General features: G+C 37.3%; 2 protein-coding genes and 1 long non-coding RNA gene across 3 annotated transcripts in view; 1 reads left to right on the top strand and 2 right to left on the bottom strand.

Annotated features, from left to right (window-relative positions):
• Positions 1-1,645: 1,645 nt before the first annotated feature.
• LOC122147712 (T-box transcription factor TBX2b-like) lies at positions 1,646-9,580 on the bottom strand. Its single transcript, XM_042771252.1, has 7 exons — positions 8,710-9,580; positions 7,684-7,951; positions 6,435-6,581; positions 5,286-5,362; positions 4,922-5,088; positions 3,718-4,325; positions 1,646-3,108 (listed from the first exon to the last, which is right to left on the bottom strand). The coding sequence occupies exons 1-7, from the start codon at positions 9,069-9,071 to the stop codon at positions 2,674-2,676; spliced, it is 2,064 nt and encodes a 687-aa protein (XP_042627186.1). The 5' UTR covers positions 9,072-9,580; the 3' UTR covers positions 1,646-2,673.
• A 386-nt stretch (positions 9,581-9,966) lies between these two features.
• LOC109056129 lies at positions 9,967-17,564 on the top strand. Its single transcript, XR_002012071.2, has 2 exons — positions 9,967-10,307; positions 17,191-17,564. It is a non-coding gene; the product is annotated as an uncharacterized LOC109056129 (long non-coding RNA).
• Positions 17,565-19,143: 1,579 nt separating this feature from the next.
• Positions 19,144-24,797, bottom strand: part of LOC109109872 (BCAS3 microtubule associated cell migration factor-like) — a 211,103-nt gene continuing 205,449 nt past the window's right edge. The window contains exon 26 of the mRNA XM_042771251.1: positions 19,144-19,342. Within this exon, the coding sequence (XP_042627185.1) occupies positions 19,191-19,342 (152 nt within the window). The 3' untranslated portion in view covers positions 19,144-19,190. The remainder of the gene's footprint in view (positions 19,343-24,797) is intronic.

Below are 24,797 nucleotides of genomic sequence, written 5' to 3'. Positions count from 1 at the left end.
TTTACCCCCAATATTTCTCCTCTGCTGTACAGCTTATCAACTCATTACTGCTTAACAACCTTAACTACGTTCTGGGCGCGCTCAAACCATTAATGGTCGGTGCCAAAAAGCGCACAACTTATCTGGGTCGTTGAAGGAATATGAAGGAAAGGAGATGGGGAGAGTCGAGGGTAGTTCTGCTTCCGAGTCTAGCTTTGTCTATAAATACTCGTACATTGCAGTTATACGACTAAAAATAGGCTTAAAACAACACAATAGGTTGCATTGTACTCCACAGGAAACACTAAAAACGATAAAGGATTCCAATTTAGACCTCTGGTCTTTGTACCATCATGTATTATTATTATTATTATTATTATTATTATTATTATTATTATTATTATTAGTCTTATAATTATTAGCCTTATTGTTACTAGGCAGATTGGCCTATAGCCTGTACATTAGATTATAAGTAATAAGTTATAAGTTATCATAGTGCATATTTCGCCTAGTGGTAAACTGACACTAACGAACGTCGCGTTCACTCAATATTACAGTAATCCGCATCAGCACATTTTTACGGGTCATCTTCTGACAGAATATAAACAAACTTAACAGTCATTATTTCACTTTGTTATGGATTTATATATATGCGTTTACGTTTTGTCTACAAATATAGTTTGGCTGCACTAAGCGCAATATGTGTTCCTAAATTCACTTTTAACTTACACCCGTAAAAAATAAATCTGTAAAATAACAATAAAAGTACTGACAGCTCATTACATCGGATATTATCCATCGATTTTACGGACATTTCTGTTAAAACAACAAAAAAAAACAATGTAATTCAGAGTTAAATTCAAAATAGGCCTACTGGTAAAACACCTGTAAATAATACAGAAAATTCCTTCAAATTAGTAGGCTACATTGTGCCCTTTTTTTTCAGAGTGTATTAATATTATTATTGTTATTATTATTATTATTATTATTATTATTATTATTACAGTAGCCTTTATACTATAGAACATTACGTTGCTATTGCTGTTAATATTTTTATATTTTAGATCTGTATGTTGCAATTGTATTGTTTTTCAATAGTCTCTATTTCATGTTAAAATAATAATAATATTAATAAACAAACACCTTAAGCAAAATTGTTTGCAGATGCCTATAAAGACCTAATAAAAAAATAAATAGCAAAAATAAAACTACTACCTTTGTATTTGTCGGTATCTTAAAATCGTTTTGATGTTGATGAGGGGTAAAATAATCCGGAACATGAGTCTACGACAGAGGGCGCAGTAGCTTTTGCTTTGGCTAGGCTGATACGATACATTTTTTAAAAATCCTTTAAAAACCATGATGAAATTGTAAATAATTCTACGAAGGCTGTTATTTTCTACTTATTATTTCTTCCAAAACATTACGTTTATTATTATTACATGTGATCAGTAATCACGAATACTGGCCAACATTTTTTTTCTGCTTGCATGTTGCTACATTGCTGTTTTTTTTTTTCCTTATAATTTTTTGTGTTGTTCTAAAAAACATTTTCATTGACATGTTGTAAGGCAGTATAGGCTACCTCGCTAATACATAAATTATATGTCATTAGTAAGAGCGCTGCTTATCATTGAGGTAACGTGGTGCCATAAATGTAAACATATTTAAACATGTTGATTTTTTTATTGAAATTGTGAAAGAATCCTACAACAACAACAACAGAAAAATCCGGACAGCCAGCACAACGGGACACGTTCATATATTTCTTTATATAAACTTCAGCTCAAGAAGAGGAATGTGGGTCTCTTCTGTTGGAGTAGCTACATTAACCTGAGGCTTCCCAAACCTTGTGAGTCCCGTAGCGTGATAAGTGTTTTTACAGCGACTGCTACAATGCATTGATGACACACGCTTTCATTACGTGTCACAGGCAGATTAAACAGCAACGCATCACAGATATGAACACCTTCTGTCTCCAAACAACAAACGCTATAGCTTTCATTTACAACAACCATAGTGAAAAAAGGGGGTGGGGGGGATGCAACGAGTTAAACTCTAAATATTATGTACACGCAGATGTACAGCTTTGAATAAATTAATACCAATTTGCATATTCTTAGGTCCTTGTAGCTTATTTACAGAATTAGGTTTCTTTTATTAATAATTACATTAAATAGTTCAGGTATAACTATCTGTCGGATTTAACTAACGGTCCAACTGTCATTTCAATCCCTTTTAAAATATCCTTTTTAATTTAATTTTTCTTCTTTTCCTTTTTGGATATAGCTTTTCATTCTACAGGTTTTATGTGAATCACCAATTAGATATTGCAACCAGCAGTGATCCTACTGCCGTTACGCCAAAAAAAATTATTTTATTTGTAATTCCTTTTTTTTCTTTTCTCTTCTTTTTTTATATAGATTGGTGTGGTCTTGTCAGCATGTTCTATAAAGAGTCAATTAGATTACAACGTAGATTGTCTTCGCAGCACTTCCTACGCAGACCTCTATCACCAAGAGCAGAAAGTCCAACGGTTTCTTTTATTAATTTTTACTTGTTGACTGCTGTTTGCTTTTTTCCACTCCAGTCATCCATGCGCAAAAAGTACGTAATGAAATTTCTCGCAGAGAACCCTTAATAAAATCCTCTGGCAATTCAAGTCATGCCCTGGATAGGTTTGGGGATGCTTGATCACTTGGGCGAATCCCTAGGTGAGGAAGACTCCCGATGACTCTCTAGGCCGCTCACTAGTCTCTGGATGTTCTGAAGTTCATTGATGGATTCCTTCATTGTTGTTTTAGGTGAGCCGTTTCTCTGACTCGCCCCCGATTTGTGAGCAGGCACAGGACTCGCTTCCCTGCTACCGCATTTAGACGATTCGGATGAAGGGTTTAGGCCGCTTGGCAATCCGGTGGTGAGCAGGTTTGTGCTTTGAGGGATCGACACGGGGAGTTGGTAAGGGTTGAATCGCAGTCGAGATCGCGTGGAGCTGCTCAAAAACGGGTTCCTGGAGAGCGAGGAGGCCGTGTTGCTGTTCGCGGGAAGGGCGGAGGCCGCTGCAGCTGCCGCAGCCATGTAGGTGTAGGGGTACGGGAAGAGTCCACCGAAGGTTGGCATTGGAATGCCCTGTAATAAGAGACATTCGTTAGCGACTTTTAGCACACCGAACATGCAACAGTTTGAAAAGTGAGAATCTGCTACATGGTGAATTTTAAGAGAGACAGACTTTGAACAGATTATAGTGCCACCTGTTCGCAGTCCATCTGATTTCAATGGCAGGCGTATTTACTGACCTTTAGGGCGCGTAGAAATAAACGCAACAAGAAATTATTAACGATTGTGACATTTTAGGCAAGTGAAAATCACAAAGATGTAACAAAAATAAGAGCCAATCAATCTTCGTCATTATAACCACGAATCATTTTTAAAGAAATAATACGCATTTTGAAGGACATTTTGAGATATTTTAAAATATGTATCTGACTTGTGTATTCAATGGCTAAATTTTTATTTATTAAAGTTTTATCAATTTATTTTTATACTCTGTATCCGTAGTGCATAAAATATTTCGACAGCCATTATTACGATTTTAACAACCACATGCAAGCAAAATCAAAAGCATCTCAGCAAAACTATCTCTAGATGCAAACCATAGCCTGTTTTCATTCACGTGCTTCCATAAGACAGGGCATATCAAGGCCTAGATTTATATTTTAATGGAGAAAGTTATCTTACCTGAGAGGCAAGCATGTGTTGAGACAGATGAAAGGGAAAAGGACTCGGGGTGTTCCCAGTTCCCTGGGCTGACAGGCCTCCGTTCTCCAAGCCACTAGCTCCTGATACTGAAGCCAATAGATGTCCCATACCCATGGCTGAAAACGCTCCAGGTGCCATTGCAAATTGTCCGGGGTGGAATAATAGAGGTTGTCCTGTGTTTAGTGGGTTAAAGAACTGTTGACTGTGTAGGCCGGAAAGCGCCAAACTCTGAAGGTGCCCTGCCCCAAAATGTGAAGGACTCTCTGTCTGTACCATTAGAGGAGAGATGCTGTCTTTCCTGCCACTAAGACCACCGTTTTCCGTGTCCTTCTTTGACAGGTCTGTGTCTTTCCTCGGTCTGTTCTCTTGTTTGTCTTTCTCCAAGTTCCTTATGCTAAATATAGAATCGCTTGATTTTCGGGAGTCCGGATAATCGTCTTTTTTCTCCAGAACAGGCCTCTCCCGCCCTTGGTCCTCACATCTCGACCTGAGTGGAGATGGAGGCTCTGGTCCTGGACTGCTGGAGCCACCACACCGCTCATCTTGGTGGTCCAATTCGTGCTCACTGTCAGTGCATGTTTTCTCGTCTATGGTGAGGAAAAAAAAATAAAAAAATTGTTATCCACGTTCAAAACAAAATTAAACACGGTAGCCTATAGGCCTACATATATATAATTTTTTTCAAATACCGTTTTAGTGTCTCCTAATTCCAGTATAGGCCAAATTTCATAATGCTTGACAGGCTACCGACATTTTTTGTACACTTTATAATATTTTTTTTAAATGTATTGCTAAAAAAATGTGTATAGACTAAACTATGAGACCAACTGAAAATAAATGAGAAAAAAAAGCTTTGAAATAGCTTTGAATGTTCGGCTCAGTTTTCTACATCCAGGCTTTATGTGAATCTAAGGAAATGTAATTCAGGGTTTATAACCCAGGCTTTATGTTTTGCTCCAGACGGATTCGTCTTCTAACTTGTTTGAGAAATTGATTTTATCAGCATATTTGTTCCAGTAGCCTATAAATGCTTTATTAAAATGACATTGTCAATTATTAAAATCGTCTTGAAAAACGCTGAAGGCATAATACAGAGGCTTGTAAATGATATGACACTTAGGCATGTTTGCTCTCAGTGATCTTGAAGCATAGCAATATAATTTATTCATAGATTTAGATCTACCTCTGCTACTCCGGTTATATATAAGTGGGCTGGAAACCGGTCCAGGTGAATGACCAGCATCTCTGCCGGTTGTGGGTTCGCTTGAGGAAGCATCAGAGTCCGCGCCATCACGGTCCACTTTACACTGATCCTCATACATGCGTAATGATGGAAGGGTCAGCTGTTTCCTATAACATAAATTAAATTAAAATAGTGAAAAAGGAAATATGACCTAAATTGACCCACACTACACAGTAAAATAAATGAATAAATAAATAAATAAAGGCCCTGAAATATAAACATTTTGCTAAGTTTTGAATCTGGGTACTCGGCTATTTTACATTGCGTAATAATGCATGTGAATTATAAAGGTTTCAAAACCTACCTTTTTTCCCTTCTTCCATTCCCTGTGTCTCTGAAGCCTTTGGCAAAGGGGTTATTATCAATCTTCAGTTGTGTTATCTGAATGCAAAGCAAAAAAAAAAAAAAAAAAAAAAGAGGAAGAAAAAAAAGAAAATAGATGTATATTATATTTATAATTTGTTTGTGCATTATTAAGAAAATGATAAAGCGGCAGTCTAATGGTATTACAATATTATTAATCGCAGTAGTGGTATTGTTGTTATCAATGTTACGCTGCACGAATTCAAAATCTACAAGTAAAATACTCAGATTGAAATGCTTAAAAAGCAGTGCCATTATGTGTGGCGTGATCACCAGTTATTATCCCAACACCGTTAAACAGACTACTTTAAAGTGATAATTTAATTATTAAAAATGTTTAATGAAAAAGATCAAATCACGACCCCCCTGAGAAAATTCCACGAGTAAATATTTTTCATTTGTCAAATTGGTATTCTCTACAGCACAAGAGAGAACAAGAGAGGCGAACTAGATGAGTGACGCCGACCTGCTATCAATAATTAATAGTGTGGTTTGAATTATTGCCAGTTTTTACAAGTTCCATGAAAATACAGAGCGATGTAACAGAACGATTTTCGTTGTGCCCAAGTGATTTGGACGCTGTAGGCTATAAATTCAGGAGAAACCAAGGCCTTAAAGTTCATAGATTGCTAAGCTAGATGGCCTCTACTTTTTGCGTTTAGTAACTGACACGCTTTGATTGCTGAGCCTCAGAGTGTGTAGCTCCCGGACAAACCGGCGAGCTTAAGTGCCTGCTAATCGATTGTGACTCTATGTCATAAACTTTACGATACCGACAAGCTCACTAGGCCCCTCGGACACAGAATACAATTAACATGAGCAGTAGCTGGAACCTGGAAGTAGCACTGGACAGGAGGAATTTGACTGGACAGGAAAATTTTTTAAAGATACCCTTTCGCATTCACGTTTTCAAAATACTAGCTAACCTCCTCTTGTTAAGTGAACATAAGCTATCCAATCCGATCAAATTGAGAACATGCAAACCGCATCGTAGAAGAAAAGCAATTAGCTGTAAAGTTGTAGGCTACAAGTGCACATCTATAAGGTCCACAGCACGGCTGCTTAAATTCGTCAAAATATGGGTACATACCTTGTCATTTTGATAAGCTGTGACAGCAATAAAATCGGTCTCAGGAAAAACATATGTCCTGAAAGTGCTGTACGGAAGCTTCAGAATATCGTTTGCTCTCACAATGTGGAACCTGGGCTGGTATTTATGCATTGAATTCAGGATGGTCTATTGAGAAGAAGAACAAGAGGAATGGAAAATATTAGTACTTGTCGAAATTATTATCCATTCAAGTCATTAGTCTTTTAAATCGTTTTAGACAATAAATACCGCATAATAATAGTGGAAATATTGTTCTTGGGTTAAATCACAACAGGCCTGTGCCAGTGGCAGGTAGACAGAAAACATATTTACGCGGACATGCAACGAGTTATGCTATCATGGTGCTATATAATGAGGTGGTGCTATCATTATAACACAAATTAAATCTGAAATAAAAAGAGTTTCTTAACTGTGTTTACAACAACAGTGTGATGATAGACACAAAAAATGTATTTGTATGTATTTTCTATTTGACTGTACAAATATCAAATGGTTTTGCTATGCATGTAAATGTTTTCATTTGTTTCCAGTCGATTTGTTTGCAAGTCGCGTAAGGGAGCAGGTCACACACTATATTTGACTGCATGATCACGTATAGAGTATTGGTCAGCATCGTTGCATTGTTCATTGAAACTATCATAGACTGCACAGGTCGCTCTACCTATGCAATTTGTTGCTGCGCTCACTCAAAACAGCCCAAATTACACTTTCACTGTTGCTATTTGTAAACTGATTCAAGGTCTCTCCGGTTCCTTTGACCTCATTTTTTGTCACTTCCACCCACTCATAAAAATTATAGCGCTCTGTGGCTATCATAAACAATAGAAGTAACAGTGGCCAAGAAAAAACTCAGGATAAAGTATTACATTACATAACCAAGCTGTCAATGTCATCATTATTCATAACGAATAAAATTAAGACTTATAGTACCCCATATCAGGTTTATAAGCTTGCCGAAACAAAGAAAAAGATCAAAGTAGCGACAGTAAAGAATTACATGGCCCGAGGAAATTAAGTAAGCTAAAATATACATTTTAGAACATCCATAATTCTCTTCGTCCAGAAATAAACAGCGATATTGTAAGCGTGTCCAGTCATTGTGAGCGTAAGCATTACAGCCCACAGATGGCAGTAAATTTATATTTATATATTACACAGTAACACACGATTACAACAGGCCTACATGCAACACACTAAAACGTGTTATTAAAAAAAATGGGTTACTTACAAATCCATGTTTGTCCGAAATGTTGTTGGTTAACTTCAGTTTATTAAAAGCTACAGGCTTAGCCATCCATTGTTCCCCAGTAGCTGGGCTATCCGGGTGTATATACATTCGCTTTGGCATCTCCGGGTCGGCTTTCCCCGCTACCATCCAGCGAGAGTTGTGGAACTTGTAGCGGCAGTCGTCGGCAGCCACAATATCCATTAATAGAATATACTTGGCTTTTTTATCGAGTCCATTTATGCGGACTTTAAAAGGTGGAAACATTCTCCTGTAGAAAAAGGAAATATTTCCGTAAATCATTTTTTTTTCTTTACAAATGTAGGCAGATGCTAGCTTAACGTTTTAACAACACAACTAAATACTATTTAAAGTTTTCGGTGATATGTTTACCCTAACCAGATTTATTAAATAAAACAACATCATTAAAAATATATGTTCAATAAATATTAACATTTCACTTGGCTGCAGATAATTTAACTCGCCGCAAGACTTAAATCTTCCGTGAAAGTGTTATTTACATAAAATAGTTTATTGTCACCTCAATAGATAAGCAGACCAAGAGGAACATTTCTCTTTACGAAATACATGAAAGCACGGTTTAACTGTGCCACACCGTGCCTTGAAAGTCAATATTTGTTGATAATGATAGAAGCAACAAAAAAAGCCTCAGCTATTTTCCTTTTGCTAGCCACAGAATACGCCTCGCTTGTACTTTCCCCATTTTGTTTTCATAAGTCAAATGAGCAGATGAATCGTTAAGGTACACATGTTCTGACAGTAAGACATCCATTTCTAGTCTCTTTGACATCATAATTAGGTCAGCCAGTTCAGCGCGCAAGACATTAATAGGGAAATAAAGAGGAAATGGCTTATTAGAGCGACGACCAAAAGACAGATTTAATAATGAATTTCCTGGGCCTGCTAAAATTTATTGTAGAATATTATGTGAAACGCTGAGTGCATCATAATATTCCCTCGTATAAACACTGAAACAAAAGACTGAAAACAGAGCAACTGTGAACTCACCTGCCAGATTTCGTAATAACCATTTCTGTTCCTAATTTGTGGAACTGGTCCCATAGATCCTTCGCTTCCAGTGTGACTTTTGGATCGTCTTCAACCTCTTCCTCCGGCTCCAGGCTCTTAAGACTGCGAAGATGAGCTGCCTGATGATGGTGACTCAGAGCCTGATGGAGCCCAGCCTCCGCGGCTCCGGCGAGAGTATGGTCCGGGATCGGCTTTGTGAGAGCCCCGGGAGGCAAGGTCAGCGTCGGGAAGAAGGAGGGGCGCGCGGCCGCGAGAAACGCTGACATAGGAAAGTCGGTTGGCCGGTGAGCGTGGAAAGGGTGGTAAGCCATCGCAGTCCCTGTGAAAACTGGATCTCTCATCGGTGCATCCAACAATCGTAGTGAAAAATATATATTTAGTGGTGTTTCTCTGGCAAAAGCAGCGCGTATCCAGACGATAGATTGTCTCTCTACGAGGAGGAAAAGCGCAGCAAGGCAATTTTGGCAAAATGTGAATCGCGAAAAGGCGAGCAAAGACAGTGGTAAGGATCTTCCACTTTAACTCCCGTAGCTGCTAGTTTCCACGAAGTCCCCGTAATAATATCAGTCAAAGTGAGCGCAACGACACTTTCAAGGCAGATTTGGGGATTCCTGTTCTCCAACAGTTGCTCTCATAAAAAGATTACACTTTCGATGCGGATGTCCATTCAAGCGCAGTCATTCTACGCCGACACGGAGTTGAAATGGTTAGATCTTGCTCTGTCCACTGTACAACTGTAACTATCTCACATGTCCTTCCTGCTCTGATCCCAGCACTAATGAACCAAGCCCCCTTGATTGCTGATTTTACGCTTTCTGGACCAATTGTGGGCCTCCATAGGCGTGGTTTTGACAGCTCCGGCCAGGCTCAAGTAAGGGGGGTGGCCAAGAAGGTGTCGGAAGCATTAGCAGTAAGAAAACATGTCAACAGAATAAAATATTAACCAATGACAGAAAAGATCGGGAAATCCCACCCCCCGTCTCCACGCCAAGCACCGGGTCAGCCCTCAGTGCTTAGCCGGTGGTGACTGCACCTCGGTCGGCTTACGCTTTATAATTACGATCCCTCCTTGTTCGAGGAACAAACTCACTCTTCGATACACTGAAAACTAGGAATTAAGATTATTCACGTGTAAATTAACAAAGGTGCGAATTGTTATGAATAATAAGCGCAAAATATTATATTTGCTTTCCACATTTTAAAACATAAATTGAGGATAACTATTCGAAGTATAGTCACTAAAAATATCAGGAACACTCCAAATGACGTTTATCTTTTCGCTATTCATGTCAAAATGACGCGTACGAGTATTTTGTTCATAATGTAGCACTGCACACTCATATCCAAAGGACCTTGTTGTGCGTATGAATTGAATTCAACGTTTCACTGTGTGAATAACTATTTCCGTGCTGCTTGCGCGTGTCCCGACCGACTTCATGTGAGGAACAGCAGCCAAAAATCGGACATTGGCACTTTAAATTCTGCCCCGGGTCATTCAAAGCGCACAGCCACGCTCAATGCTGAAGAAAGAGGAAGAGAGTTGATGGAATCTAAAGACCAATGTAAAGATAATTTTGGTGAGTGCTGCATTACTCTTAACTGTTAACTCTTAACAGGCTTCTGCGGTTGTTAACTTTTTAATATACTCCATATAGCCTAGCCTATGTCGCAATATACATAGACAACTGTTTAGGGAATGTAAAGGTATTGTATCCGTGAATTTACATGTATTTTATTGATCCTAACGCTTAATGTACAGGTGAGCGGATAAAAGCATATGCTCCTCTATATGCTCGAAAAATAACAGCCTACATCTCAATGCATTTAGGTTTAAGTGCCAGGCCACTATAAATGTTCGCCATCTACTTTCGACAGTGGGTCGAGCCATAAGTGTAGTCTATACCTTTAAGAAATCCACTCGTGGACTCTAGATTTACTTGGATTGGGTTTGTTAGATAGCCGCTTGGCGCCAGTCTGCTGACGTACCGCAGTAAGATCCGTCTCATGTCAGTTCATATTTACTCCAAAATCCTCTAACAGTGCACTCCAATCCCTTTAGCATTTACGCCAAAGTTTTGGCTTGCGCTTGCCTTCTTTGTCTCCAAATGACTTTTGATCTTTGTAAGTAAGCATTTCAGTGTATGCTTTTTGATCAGATGTCGCACTGAATGCTTCCAATATTTCCAAAATAATGGAATGTCCAATCTATGTTTTTGTGCGGACGGATTCAACCGGTTGCGGAATGTTGTCACTTTAACACTTCGATACAAATCAGAAGAACATGATGACAGGCTGGATGTTTAACCCTTACTGTGCCAGAGAGGAACTGATATAGTGATTAAATATTGCTTATAAAATACCGAAAAGGAAAGTAAAAATCACAGTGTAGGTTGATTGATTCGTTTGCAATTGATCTTTAAAACGGCAGGGAGGACGTTTAATACAGGCTTTTTGTGTTAAGTTACACGATTTGTGATATTTACTGAATTGGACATAAAATGGTTCAGAGAGCATAGGATTCAATACAGAGCATTGCGTATTGCCGCCACGTCATACTGTCATTAAAACAGCTAAACGATCTTTGTTAAAAAAATAAAAAAAAATAAAAAGATTTTATTGCGCGTTTTCGAATTGAAAATTAAATATTAATCAAAGATAACACGGATAACATGTTTAGCAAATTCATTAATGTCTATAGAGAAGTTAAATAACACATTCACAACATAAGAATATAGCTTAATCCGCACCGTAAAAATAAAAAAGAAAACCAAGTAGACAGACACTTGTTGCCGAATCCACGAGTGAAGAGACACAGAGCTAAAGCCGGATTTATTGAAACTGACACTAAAATATGGGATATGCTCGCCTTTACAAGACATGTATGCTAATTATTTAAATAGGACGCGATTTTCTTTTAAAAGTCGCGAAAATAATACCAAATTAACATAATACAGAATGAAAATAAATCAATAATATTACGAACGAAACGTGCAGAATTTATGTTAGGAAAATATAGCTAAATACATGTAGATTTTGAATTAGAACGTTTTGCTGCTTTTATGAAGGAGAATGTTTAAATATAGCGAAATGGCAAACAAGAAAATAAGTAGTGTAGTCCTGATATAAATTCTTCATTATTTAAAGCTAAATACAAAGCCTAATCACAATTGTCTGATGAGAGTAAAATAAGTCCCATAACTCTCCTATGCTGAGTTTCATAGTCATTTGGAATATTAAGTGTTAACTTTAAGTAAAGTCTAATTAATTATGCGAATGTCATTTTGACAAATGAAAAAGGCTATAATATATTAGCATAAATTACATTCTAGAGGAGAAACTTTCAATTTATTATGAATGTACTTCCTGGTTTAGTGATTGAACTTTTTTTCCTGACACTGAAAGTAGCCTACCATTTACACTTTTATTCAACAGGGCTATCTAATGCATTTGATGTAAATATTAAAGATTGTTTATGAGAATTCTTTATATGTGAAGTGTTACCTGCAGCTAGTTGTTGAAACAGGACTAATCAATAGTCTTTGTTTGATCTCTGAGCTAAAACTTCGACAGAGAGTGATCTGGATTGGGAAAGAGATTAACCACACATGGGAATGGGAATGGTTTTCTATGTATATACTTAAGGAAGTAATCACATCAACAAAGTCTTTGCAATTACGCCAGATTTATTTTTCCTGCTGTTCACATCTAAACCGACAAGAATGCAATCATGCGCTGAGCTCTTATCACACATGATTTAAAAAGCGTTCATGCTGGAAAACGTTTTACAGCACTGCCACTGTTTTACTGCCAAAACAACGAGGCGTCCAAAAGTCAATGACCACTTGTACTCCGAATGATTGTAATGAGAGAAAAAAACATGGTTAAAGGTTTGTCAGGAGATGAAGAGAAGTGTCTATGTGCATCAGCTTCGACCAGAGGACATTTTCATTAGTTAAAAATAGCCTGGTGCCAAACTTTTATGCATGATCTGCCTTCTGTCAGCTTTTGTGTCCTTGAGACGGTGTCCGCTGTAAGACAATGTGTCTAATTGTGTTTCCAGGTTCTAAGGAAATTAATACGTTCCTGCAAAAAGATAACGCAAACCTTTGCAATACCTTTCACATATATGAAACCAGATGATCCTCTAGGGCTGATCATTAAATGACCGTCGCTCTTTTTTTTCTGCTTTTACATTGTTGCTCCTTCTTTTCATCTTTTCATCATCTCTCTGCATCATCTCTCCTGCTATATTTAGCCAGTAGACTGAAGCCTTGGCGCCAGACCGTTTAAAACCTGTCAAAGTCCCTCATATTTCCCCTTGTCACATGTATAGCTACCCAGCGCCTCCACCAGCTAGCAGCCCCCTCTCTCCTCCTCCTTTCCGCCCAGCTCTCTCCTCCATTCCTACTACCCATCCACACACACCCTGTATACATTTTCCGCAAGTCTCCTCTTTTTCATTAGGACAGTGTATTTGATCTGCTCGTCCTTACTTTGCCAAATCTTACAGGTTGCTCTTCGCATAGCCCATTTTGTATCCGAACCTCCTCTGGACATGCTGTACCTGATGGATGCGAGACAACAATTTTATAGACAGCTCTGGTGCTCTGCTTCTTCTCTCACACTCTCCGTCTGCCCAGAAGTATATTGGCAATAGTAGCCTATACTCCACAAATCTAAAAGCCCATTCCTTGAAACTATAAAACACGTAGCATGTTGCTTTCACTAGGCTATAGTGTTTATTCCGAACTGATGCTATTGCTAAACCCACCCTAATCCTCACACAAACCTGTTGATTTCAATAGATTTACAACAAAACATGATTTCTATTAATGAGAACCACTTTAGAAGTGGGTTTTAAATTTTTAACCTACTAAATGTGAGAATGTTTTCACCAAAACTTGGCCCAAACCAACCTCAAACTGGAGATGTTACGGATCTTAATTAAGTTTTAACTTTTTGAAACAGTCGAATTCACAATTATTAGGTCTACTACTGCAAAAAATATTGCTACAATTTATATAGGCAGATAACCTTTGTTTGAACGCAAGTCTCGGCGTGTTATCTTTATAAGGCGTTCATACTTATTTTAGTAATTTAATAATATTGATAAAGAAATATAGTTTGTTGATAGACAGGTTTTTGGTTTTAGGCATTTAGGGAAAAAATAAGATTCGAGTTAGTAAATAAGCACCGGCTTCAGTGATCAACCAACAATCGCTGCAAAACAATCAAGATATGTTTTATGTTTTTAGTTTTCTTGATGTAAATGGTAAATCATTCATGCAATCATCATATTCAGTAGTATCAGCAAATCCTTCAGTATTTTCCCCGTATCGCTTTAATAATTCTGAACTTTCAGAATCAACTCAGAATGACTAAACCTGTTTTTAAAAGACGCTTAAATTGATTTGGGCGAAGCACGGCTGGTGGTTATTAGAAGCTACACCTTTTTCAGGTAACAGGTGGGGGCGCTCTAATAACCTCAGGGAGTTATTTTACCTGGTCCTGCGGGCCGTTCAGTGCAGTGTATAGTGCCATCATCAGGGACAAATGCAAACAATAAAATGTGGTCTAGTATGGAAACCCCGTTTCTTTTTTCTCTCAATTATTTTTTTGTTTTCTTTTTTACAAGCATGAGTTTAACTCATTGAACGCCCAGCTCGGTTATTTTATAGCCTATTAAATAATGTTAAGAAGGCCGTTACTCATTGATAAGTGTGTTTCGCAAACATCCGTAACAACTGAAAATAATAACAGGCTCTGTTTTATGCTTTAGCAATAACCTGTTGATACAGCCATAGATTGTGTAACCAAAAACATTTTTAAAATGGTATAACCACAAGAAGCAACACATTTAACATTAGCCATGAAACTGACATGTAGATGTGTGAACCGCAAGGTTACACATGTAAATATCACACTGTATTAGTAATTAAACCAGTGATTAATTTGTTTCCTTTATGATGACACACACACACACACACACACACACACACACACACACACACACACACACACACACACACACACACACACACACACACACAGAGAGAGGACTTTCTTGATCCCCTGTTGTGTGATGCTGATCATTTCCACTTCAGCGATGAAGCATCATGCTCCGTTTAAATGCAACAAGTGCTTTACCCTTTTGTAAATTTTAAAGTTATTTGTTGATAAAAATTGTAGATCTAATGTAATGATACACTAACCAGGTTAATCACTAAACGTTTTCCATCATGTTAAAACATCTTTTTTTCCCATTCATTTAACATGTAACAACAATTGAGCAACTGAGCTTTTTGTGTTGTATTGTGCTGACTTTTTATTTTGAGTAATTATACAGTTCCACTTAGAGCTTTAATTATGTTTTTTTAATAATAACAGCGGAAGGAGATAAAATTAGACGTGTCATTTGTTAAATATCTTTTTTTTTTATTCTATTCACTTCCTTTTGTAGCAGTTATCCTGTTGTTTTAAAACAGCAGTAGTGCTATAGATTGTACTACTCTGCCCACATCTAGGTCATTATTTTACTTTACTGAGATTATATTAACTCACTATAAACAAGTAGCTGACTTTTGCTCTCCAACGAACAATTGTAAAATACTAATCTATTTAAATAATTTTATCACCTCCAAAATGTAGCCTATATTGTGCAGTGTGATTAAATAAACATATTTTCTATATTATATACGATTTGCATGTACCCAATGTGTGTTTCCGACTTTATAATTAATGTCGTTAAATAGCATATACCTTTTATACTAAAAATAATGTTTTTCCACAGACTCATATAGTAAAGATTAGGCTACTTGTCATTGTAATATGATAAGAAATAAGGGATGAGGGGGGAAAACTCTGCGTAGTAACATCAATAATATAAAACAAGCAAGAAAACCACTCTTTCACAATCAATCCGGCGCTATTCAGTGAGAATGACTTCAAGATAAAGGAAGATTGTTCTCACTGTATCTGTTAGCAGCAAACAGACGCCCATCGTTTCGATCAGGACGCTGATGAGATGCGCGTCCAGGTGTGGGGATCCTGAAGATAAGGTGATCTAATCGAAGCCATTCAGCAGCTAATTGAAAAATAGTGTGTGTCACACATTAATGTCAACACGGACCCCTTTAATCCTCCAGGAGCTGTCAGATATTATTCAGTTTACTGTCTCTCAAACAGCTGTCACGCGCCTCGTCTGATTGACAAGTAACATATTACAACACGAAGCGACTATCTAGAGTTTACTGGAAGGCAACAGTCACCCTCCAACCACCCAGCCCCTGTAAACTTGTTGTTGTTTTTTTGTTGTTTTTTTGTATGTAAATATGTACGTCGTAAGCAGGCCTATGTAGCATACAGCAATTAAATTGTGTGGAGAACACGTTAGCTCCTTCGAATAATTTGGTTATTATACAGGAAATGACGCTTTTATTCCTTTTCACAAAAGCATTTGTGAAGTTGACTTTCTTAAACATTTTTATAAGACAAAGAATTCTTTAAAATATAATGAATGTGACTGTGCAATGTAAATAATAATAACAACATGTTGGGATATAGATATAGCCTTTGCAAAAAAGATAACACAGGTTTGACAGTTTTACCTATTACAAGCTTTGTGTTTGAGTTCATGACACACTACAAGGTGTTGAAGATAACATAAATCAATCCAATCATTCAATAAACAAATGTTTAGTGCAAAAAACTGAAAAAACTAACAAAAATAGGTTGAATGATGAGACCTGAATGATGTATATTAATATTCTTAATTTTTAACAAGGTTAATGTCTTTTTTAATTTGTATTTAAACAATGCATTATGCAAATAAATTCAGCAAAGCTAGTACAAATTTACAAGCTTGTATTTCCACATCCAGAAAACAGGGCTGTATGGGGCCAAACGACATCATGCAGATATAAAATGAAAAACAAGTTACTGGATTTTTGGTTATAGTGTTAAGAAAAATACCTACAAGAAAACAGTAAAAATATACTTTATTCTAAGGGTGGTTGAGATTCTCGTTCACAATTTTTTCCCCCTTTTAAAGACATTAATCTTATGTTTTCTGTTTATGGTTCAAGAGGAGCTGCCATTAGTTCAGTTCGTAGTTAAGGGATGCATGACCTCTGAAGAGGGGAGAGACCAGCAGTCATGCCAGAAAGCAGCCTGTTACTGAATGGAGCCCGTTCCCATTGGGATACATGGAGTGTGGAGGATTCAAGGAGTGTTTTGGAGCAAATAGCCACAAAATCTTAAATGTATTGCCAACAAGCCTTGACAGATTGACTCATGGTAGACTGTGTATCAGTGCCACATTGACTAAGTGGCAGACTGTTTATAGATTAATGCTTCTTTAACTAAATGTACAAATTTGCACAGCAGCCTTCTAACCCCGCAGAAAGGAGGAAACCTCTGACACTCACTGAAATGCCTACTATCTTCTGTTGGTATTTATAGGATGTCGCTCCAGTGATAAAGTGGCACTGGTGATCTGGAAGGAGACGGAGAGAAACGAGGGCTGACTTCCCAGATGGAGAGTGTGAGCTCTGCCACTGTCCTCCACACCAACTAGATGACTGCTTCACGTCGCCTTTGAGACACTGTGTGCAGCATTTACTGTATAAGGGTGATTGTGTGTGTGTGTAAGGTGGAAGTGTTGCTGGTGAGGATGGAAGAGTGAAAAATATTACCTTTTGCTTCTTTGCATGCAACACATTACTGCTTGTCTGACTCTACACAATAAAAATCACTATGATAATTTCTTTTTTGTGTGATTTTGTCTGTGTACTGCATCGGGTCAAGTTGCATAATAAATTGACACTTTATATACACATTATATTGTTTTCTTGCAGATATAATTCCCAAACAGGTTTAAAATAATTTCACAAGTTCAATATTGTAAGAGCACATTTATAGTGTTGATAAATTCCTAAATAAGTTTTACAACAGACAGCTTGTGCCGGAAAATTTAGCTGCTTTATAGAACTGCAAATAAACCTTTCATTACAATATCATGAAACAAAGCTTACACACATGCAATTAAAGCAGTGATGGAATAAATCTCAGCCACTCCTGAAGCCTGTGGAAGATTCATGATGATAAAAAACAGTTTCCTAAACAAAGGGCAGTGATTGAGATTTGAATAGCCTCAGCCCAGATTTTTATCTTGTCATTTAAATGCATTTATTCATGTAATTTTTTTTTTATTTTTTGTATAACAAATATATTCAGGGAGAAAGCAAGGTAAGTTAACAAGGGAAAACAAACTAAGGAGGTCAGAATGGATATGCTGTATTAAGCAAACACAAAAATGTATAGAAGACTCGTTAAATTCACTTGCATTAATTCCTATTTCTAGATCACATTGCGGCAAATATTATTACAAATAATACAGTTCATCCAAAGCATGAGCACTGCATTCAGAATGACAAGCTGATGATTAGGACCATGTATTCACATTTCTTGTTTAATTGGTATTTATCAATAACTGTGTTTTGTGAGTGTATGTTAAACGTTACATCCAGTCAAGTGAGTTAAAAGACATTCTTCAAACAAAGCCATTTTAAATAGTTAAATAAGCTAAAACAAAATGATATATTGATGATAATAATGATAATGATGATGGAACTACTTTTTTTAACATTTGGGTAGTGTCTAACCTGAGCTGAATGAAATTTGCTGTGGATTCTTGAGAGCACCACTGCTAAATATCAGCCTCGCACACATTCTATAAAGCACACAAATTCCTTTTGAAAGAATCAATACATTTCATTGACCCATAAAATGAAAGTAATTTAAATAATTTGAAACTATTTAGTTTGTAAAGCAAATAAAATTGAATCCAAAAAAACTGACTCTTGTTAAACTTTTTTTTTTTTAATCAAATATACAGGAAAAAAAAAGTGTGGAATAATGAACACTATGTAACACAAGATTAAATGGTAAACATAACCATGTTTGATTACCTATAAAAGACAAATCAATTCAATGTTACAGTACATGTTTACTAAAATATATCAAACACTATTTGTCTAATGATGTGTTGATCGGAAAGAAATCAGCATAGTGCTTCATAAGCTCAAACCTAAACTCAACTACTGAGAAGTAATCAGGAACACACACTCTCACTCACGCACATGCGTTTAATAAAGATACGCACTGGAAGTTGCTCTCTCTCTCTCTCTCAGGTGGAGGCAACATTAACATTAATCTACAAGGGAAGTGAATGACAAAGGATGTTAACGCCGGGCCTGATTAAACATTGTTTTCCGTGCATGCCGAGTTTGATTAAAGGAAAATCCACATTTCAAAGAAGAGAGAAATGATATAGCAGAGCAGGATGCAGGGTGAAGAGTGTGGCCTCCTCGTGGGTGATGTGTTGTGGTTGTGCTGTCAAGATTGTCCAAGGCGACAGAGAGGTTTCCTTGGGTCTGAGATGTGGGTGGGACGACTGGTTTTTAGGGGAATGTGGTGGGGTAGAGGCTGAGGGGCTGGCTCTCATTGGTGGGGAGAGGGGACCGGTAGCCCTCGAAGTTTCGGGGAATGCTGCCACTGGTGGAGCCAGAACTATTGCTGAGCGTCTCGATGCTTCCCTCCCTCTGCAGCTCTGCTGCATTCAAAACACACAGAGAGAGAGAAAGATGAAGCAAATAACAACATTAAACAATGTTAGGCAGGATCATTAAGAGACTTCTTTTTAAAACATTAAAAAAAATCTATGCGGTCAATAAATACTCACAAACATAAATCGTCTTTGCCTGAAGTAGTAACCATAGCAACGGGCCACTAAGGTACCCGGGTATTTTTCATTAGTTTCATCATCAGATGGAATATTGAAAAAACATTAACACTGTCATTATGACTTGAAAAAGACTTACATATTACAAATATACCACAAAAATGTTTCCATTTTTAATATTAAGATTTTGTTGATGTTTGGTTACTTGTGTGACCTGAAAAATTCCTGTTGAAATGTCAAGCTCCTTAAAAGTCATTGCACAATCTGCTTTAATAAAAAGTAGAGACCAATGCTATAAATTTTAGGAAAAAATAATAAGAAACCATGTATTATGCTTTCTTGTAAAAAAAAAAGAAGATTCATTCGCAAATTTTGACTAAAGTGAAGGATCCAATGGGAAAAAAGTGCAAAAATATAGCCAAAAACTATGAAAAATATGTCAAATGGATTTTTTTTTTAAGTATGTCCATAAAATATTTGTGCACATAATTGGCCAAAGGATTGTGTTTTGGCACCCTTGTGGAGAGTGTTATTTCTCAGCATGATTTGTATTGTATATGTTGTGGATGTTACATGTTGTTTTTAAACTTTGTCCATTGTATACACAGTCACGGACAGCAGGGGACATCATAAACCGCTGAGATATATGGCAGTGTTTTTAAAACATACATCAGATGCAGAATGGTGGTGTCCATTTTAATTTTTTTGCAGTTATTATCTGGGTGTGTATACAGAACATCTCAAACACACACACTGTACAGTGCTAAAACGATAGCAGGGACTGGGTGGCCACATTCCCCGATGATTGTGCGCTGGTTGGGGGAGGAGAGGAGCTGTTTCCGTTTGCTTTTGGCTGCACATACCCCTATGTGACAGGTGCTCGTAAATCCTGTTCTACTGGACTCAAAGCAAAAGACAGTGTGCCTGCCAGGGAGAGAAGAGGACAGTGCCGCATTGCTGTTTCGTGTCGTGGCTCACCGCAAGTCATAAACACAGTTGGTCAGGGCCCCCACCTGGACCGAGGAAATGTGCTGTTGTGTGTGGTTGTGCATTTGAATTTAAATGGCCACGCTCCTGCTGGACGCTGTGCTCAGACTCCGACACTGATACACCACATAATGGTCAGGGCCCCACACCTGGACCAACGCAATTCGCTGTTGTGTTTGTTGGTTTGTTTGTGAATCTGCATGTAACGTGGGAGGGTATCGTAATCCTGCTGAGAAAAGCTCCTTGGCTCCTGTGGCCTCGTAGGGCTTGGACAGTGTGATCAGAATCTTGTCAAATCATGGTACAAGCAATTCCAGTAGGAGACATCAATAATTTATTTACTTATAGTTGATCACTGGGACCATCTTCATGTAGAAAAAAAATCGTGTGTATATCTAGTATCTAAGAAAATAAAAATAATCATGTGTATCATTTGCAAATGAATTAATAATCCATGGATGTAAATTAAATTCTTTAATTATGAAATTATATGAACTACCGATTTATTTGTAAAATATTTAAATAAATATAGTAAAATCCAGTAAGGTATACCATTCATGATAGAGATATGATTATTATACATAATTATTATTATTTATATTATACTATTCATTTGTACTTGTAGCGTTAGACTGGTTGAGTGCAAAAATCGAATCAATTTATTGGTTTTAATATATAATTATTATGAATTATCACTCATTTGTAAAGTATTTAGCATTTATTTGACGGTTATTGATGGGGATGCAAAACAATGATAAAAATATTTTGTCGGTTTCTTTAGTCGTCACACTTAGTCTAACATGAAGAAATGTATATAGATTAGATAAATACAAAAAACAGTAGTAAATAAACAGATGACAAACATGCAATCAAACAGGTGGCTTCATGTCATGCATACATATATAATATGGGAAGCTTATTTCCGACAGATTAATTTAAAAAAGAACAAAAAAAAAAAAAACAATATATAATAAAAATGTTTTAATTTTAGAATAAGACTTATTTTTTTTTTTAGAGAATTAGATTCAGTATGATTTTTAATTTTTTCATTTATTCATTTTATTATATTTTATTTTTTCAGTCAAAATTCACAGTCTTTAGCCCTTGTAATTTTTAAGTTTTATAGATCTTATTGTAAATTTAAAATTTTTATATATATATTTGTATACCTCACAAATTTATATACTACTTAAATTAATATAAAATTTAAATATTTTTTTGCATATTCTGAGAACTGTGAGATTTAAAGTCAGAAAAAAACAAGATTATAATGCAATTCTGATATGAAAATATTAACGCACAAGATGAAAACTCACAAAACTGCAAAAAAGTTACTGCAATAAAGCTTTAGCTTAAACATCTAATTCTCATTGCAAATAACTGAATTGCAAGAAGTAAAATCTCCTCCTAAAACTCTTAGCTTGACTAAAACGCACATTACACACACTGTGGAGTTCTTTCTGTTTTCTATTCCCCTCTCTCTGCATCACTGCAGGCACATCTGATTGTTGTGGGGCTCCTGCGGCTGCACCGCGAGGGCCTGCCCCCTGAAAGAAGCAGGCTCCAGCAGAACATTATCAAACAGTAAACACCAGCTCCAGCGTGGCACGACATTTCTAGATCCTAGAACGCTGTTTGCTGTGGTTAACCAGTGCTGCTTACAAATTAGACTGGAGTGACAGAGAACATGCGGCTTGGGCAAAGCTCAAACTGATCATCAAGAAGGAAACCCAAACAGGATCAAAGCACATTAAAAGGGCCCTTCATCATTACTGTGCCAGTGTAAATGACAATGAGAGAGTGGACCCAATTTGTGCCCTCATTATGAGGGAGAGAGGGGGTAAATGGGGACAGAGGGTAGTAACGGGAGTAATTACTCTGACAAACACTCTTTTAGAGTCTTCGTTCTTGTTTGCACTTTAATCGTTTAGCATGGATGCAGCTGGAGTTGATTAGCACTCTCTCATCATCTTCTTCTCTCCAGGTCATGTGTCTCTGCCCCGGACAAATTGGGATGTTTTAAATTAAAACTTGGCTGTTATGGTGCCATTTAGAAACACACACACAAACGTTTTGCAAATTCCTTGCTTCGTTGCTACTAAGAAAACACAACAAAAAAGGCCTCGTACAACCAAAACTTCAACACCCCGCAATGCAATTTTAATTTTGACACTATCTGTACGTATCTGTAGTGTTTAACATTAATCTTTCTGTGATGCGGTCAAAAGTTCCACAAATAATGCATAAAGAATTATATTCGGTAATCTGAGATTATAGTATCGAATTGTGACCAACCTTGCTATGAGTATTGTTATGCACGGCATTTCATACATACAGTGATTAAATATTTATACAAATTATCAGATTTGAAATGATTTAAGAAATAGCCTACGTCTTCCCACATCAGCTGGTTTAAACGTTCAACGCCGCGTACTGCTGCATCAAAGTACCATGGCACTTTCATGTAAACAAGCCCATAACATGGATGGAGGCATGGAACCAGTGAGGAGATGCACTGATGAAAATGCACATTCACTCTCTGACAGCAGATTGCGCTGATGGAACAGCAGAAATGCAGCCGTTACCACGGTAACCCTCTAAACAAAGCAGCTGCGCTACTTTCCGTTTCTGAACAGGTTTTAACAGCCATTCAGATATTTGTATTAGCAATGCTGTTCATCACAGCACCAAATACTTAGGCTTAATAGGCAATTTATTTCCAAACTTTTTTACATTTTAATTAATACTGGATATGTTTGTACTTCCGCATTTCTAGGATTCCTCATTGAGCACAAGTGGAAACAGACCTAAACAAAAATACTACATGCATAGACACGCACGCACGCACACACACACACACACTGTTGATAGTTATTTCACAGCCCCTCTGAGATTATCACTTAAATGAAAAGCTGGCATTAAGGGAGTCATCCTATTAAAAAGTGGGCATTAGCAACACCCCAGCTGAGGGGCTTGTGAGTGTGTATGGGACACATTATTGTGTGACGGCCTTATCCTGTATCAAGTTTACTCATTCCGTCTGGGCTATTAATAGTAATGTGCCTGTGTGTGTGTGTGTGTGTGTGTGTGTGTGTGTGTGAAGGAGAGAAAAACATAGAGAGACCCCCTTCTGGATTAGAAGCAAAGTCCACTTCCAAACCGACAAGACCCTTTCAGAAAGGATGAAAAGTGGAAACTACATTCAGTAAGCCCCGCCCACATGTGAAAGTCCATATTTCATGGTCATTACAGAATTAACTTCAAGAGCGGTGTAGGTAAAGGTGTCCGGCCTCCACTGTGCTTTCAATTACATATAATGAAAACCTACTGTAACCCCTGCTGCCCCCTGGCACATACCATCCTCCAGCAAGGGCACATTTCTCATTTACTCATTAGAAACAGAGCTGCGCTATTGGTGGAGGCTGTGGTGATGTGTGCGCAAGATCAGACATCATCTCTCTGCATGCAGACAGCCTGAAGGGTACAAACATAAGACACAGAACCAAACAGAGTCTACCGCTTCATGATAATTTCACGGAAAGTGCTTTTCGTTACTTTCGACCACCCTAGCAACTACCTAGCAACCAGCAAGCAAGCATTTTCTTTAGAAGGAAATCTAGTGAGTAAGACTGCGGCAGACAGATATTGAGTTATGAATGATAAAACTTACAGTCCTAAAAAATGAATCACTTACAAGGATGACCACGCACAAACTCTAGATCTCACATTGCTGCCGTGTTTCTAACTAGAGCACAATGAGTTGAGTGCATGTCAAAATGAAAGCATATTCATGTTCCAGCATGTAACGTCCGAAGTCAACGAGGCTCTAGTGTTAGATTACTACAGAAGTGTGAATGATTTTTCACACATATACTTACGGGCTTAAATAATTCATTTTCTTCCATACACTTTCCTTCTCTTTCTTTCACTGAAATAACACGAAGGTAATGAATGAGTCGGAAGAGCAAGAGAAAATGTTTCTAGGGAATGTGAGAAGAAACATTGTCCTCTGACACATGCCGTATCTGATACATCAGCGGTTTGTGCTATTCTACAAAAGCAGAATATGAACTAGATTTTTACATTTGCTTGAGGAAACATGAACCGAGAAAAACAGCATTTGCTTGTGCAAATCTCATCACCACAATGCTCAAGTGTTCTGGGTGGTTGCCAGGGCATCACTATATAGTTGCTAAAGTGTTTGGACCATTTAAGCGCTTTGCAATGTGATTGTTAGGGTGTTAACAATTTAAATCATTAAACAAAGATCTACTGTGAGCTCTAGGGTTGTTAATCAATAGTATGTACTTCTATTAAAGCTATCAGTCTGTATTATATG

The sequence above is a fragment of the Cyprinus carpio genome, chromosome A15 (assembly GCF_018340385.1).
Source record: "Cyprinus carpio isolate SPL01 chromosome A15, ASM1834038v1, whole genome shotgun sequence".
In the NCBI taxonomy this organism is placed as follows: Eukaryota; Metazoa; Chordata; class Actinopteri; order Cypriniformes; family Cyprinidae; genus Cyprinus; species Cyprinus carpio.
The sequence above is the reverse complement of the archived record's forward strand: the minus strand, read 5'-3'. Positions and strand labels throughout refer to the sequence as shown.

Coding starts and splice junctions, on each gene's coding strand:
- LOC122147712 (XM_042771252.1), bottom strand. CDS start 9,071: ATGAGAGATCCAGTTTTCACAGGGACTGCGATGGCTTACCACCCTTTC. Junction 6,582..7,683: donor TTTCGGACAAACATGGATTT/GTAAGTAACCCA, acceptor TCTTCTCAATAG/ACCATCCTGAATTCAATGCA. Junction 4,326..4,921: donor ATATAACCGGAGTAGCAGAG/GTAGATCTAAAT, acceptor TCCTCACCATAG/ACGAGAAAACATGCACTGAC.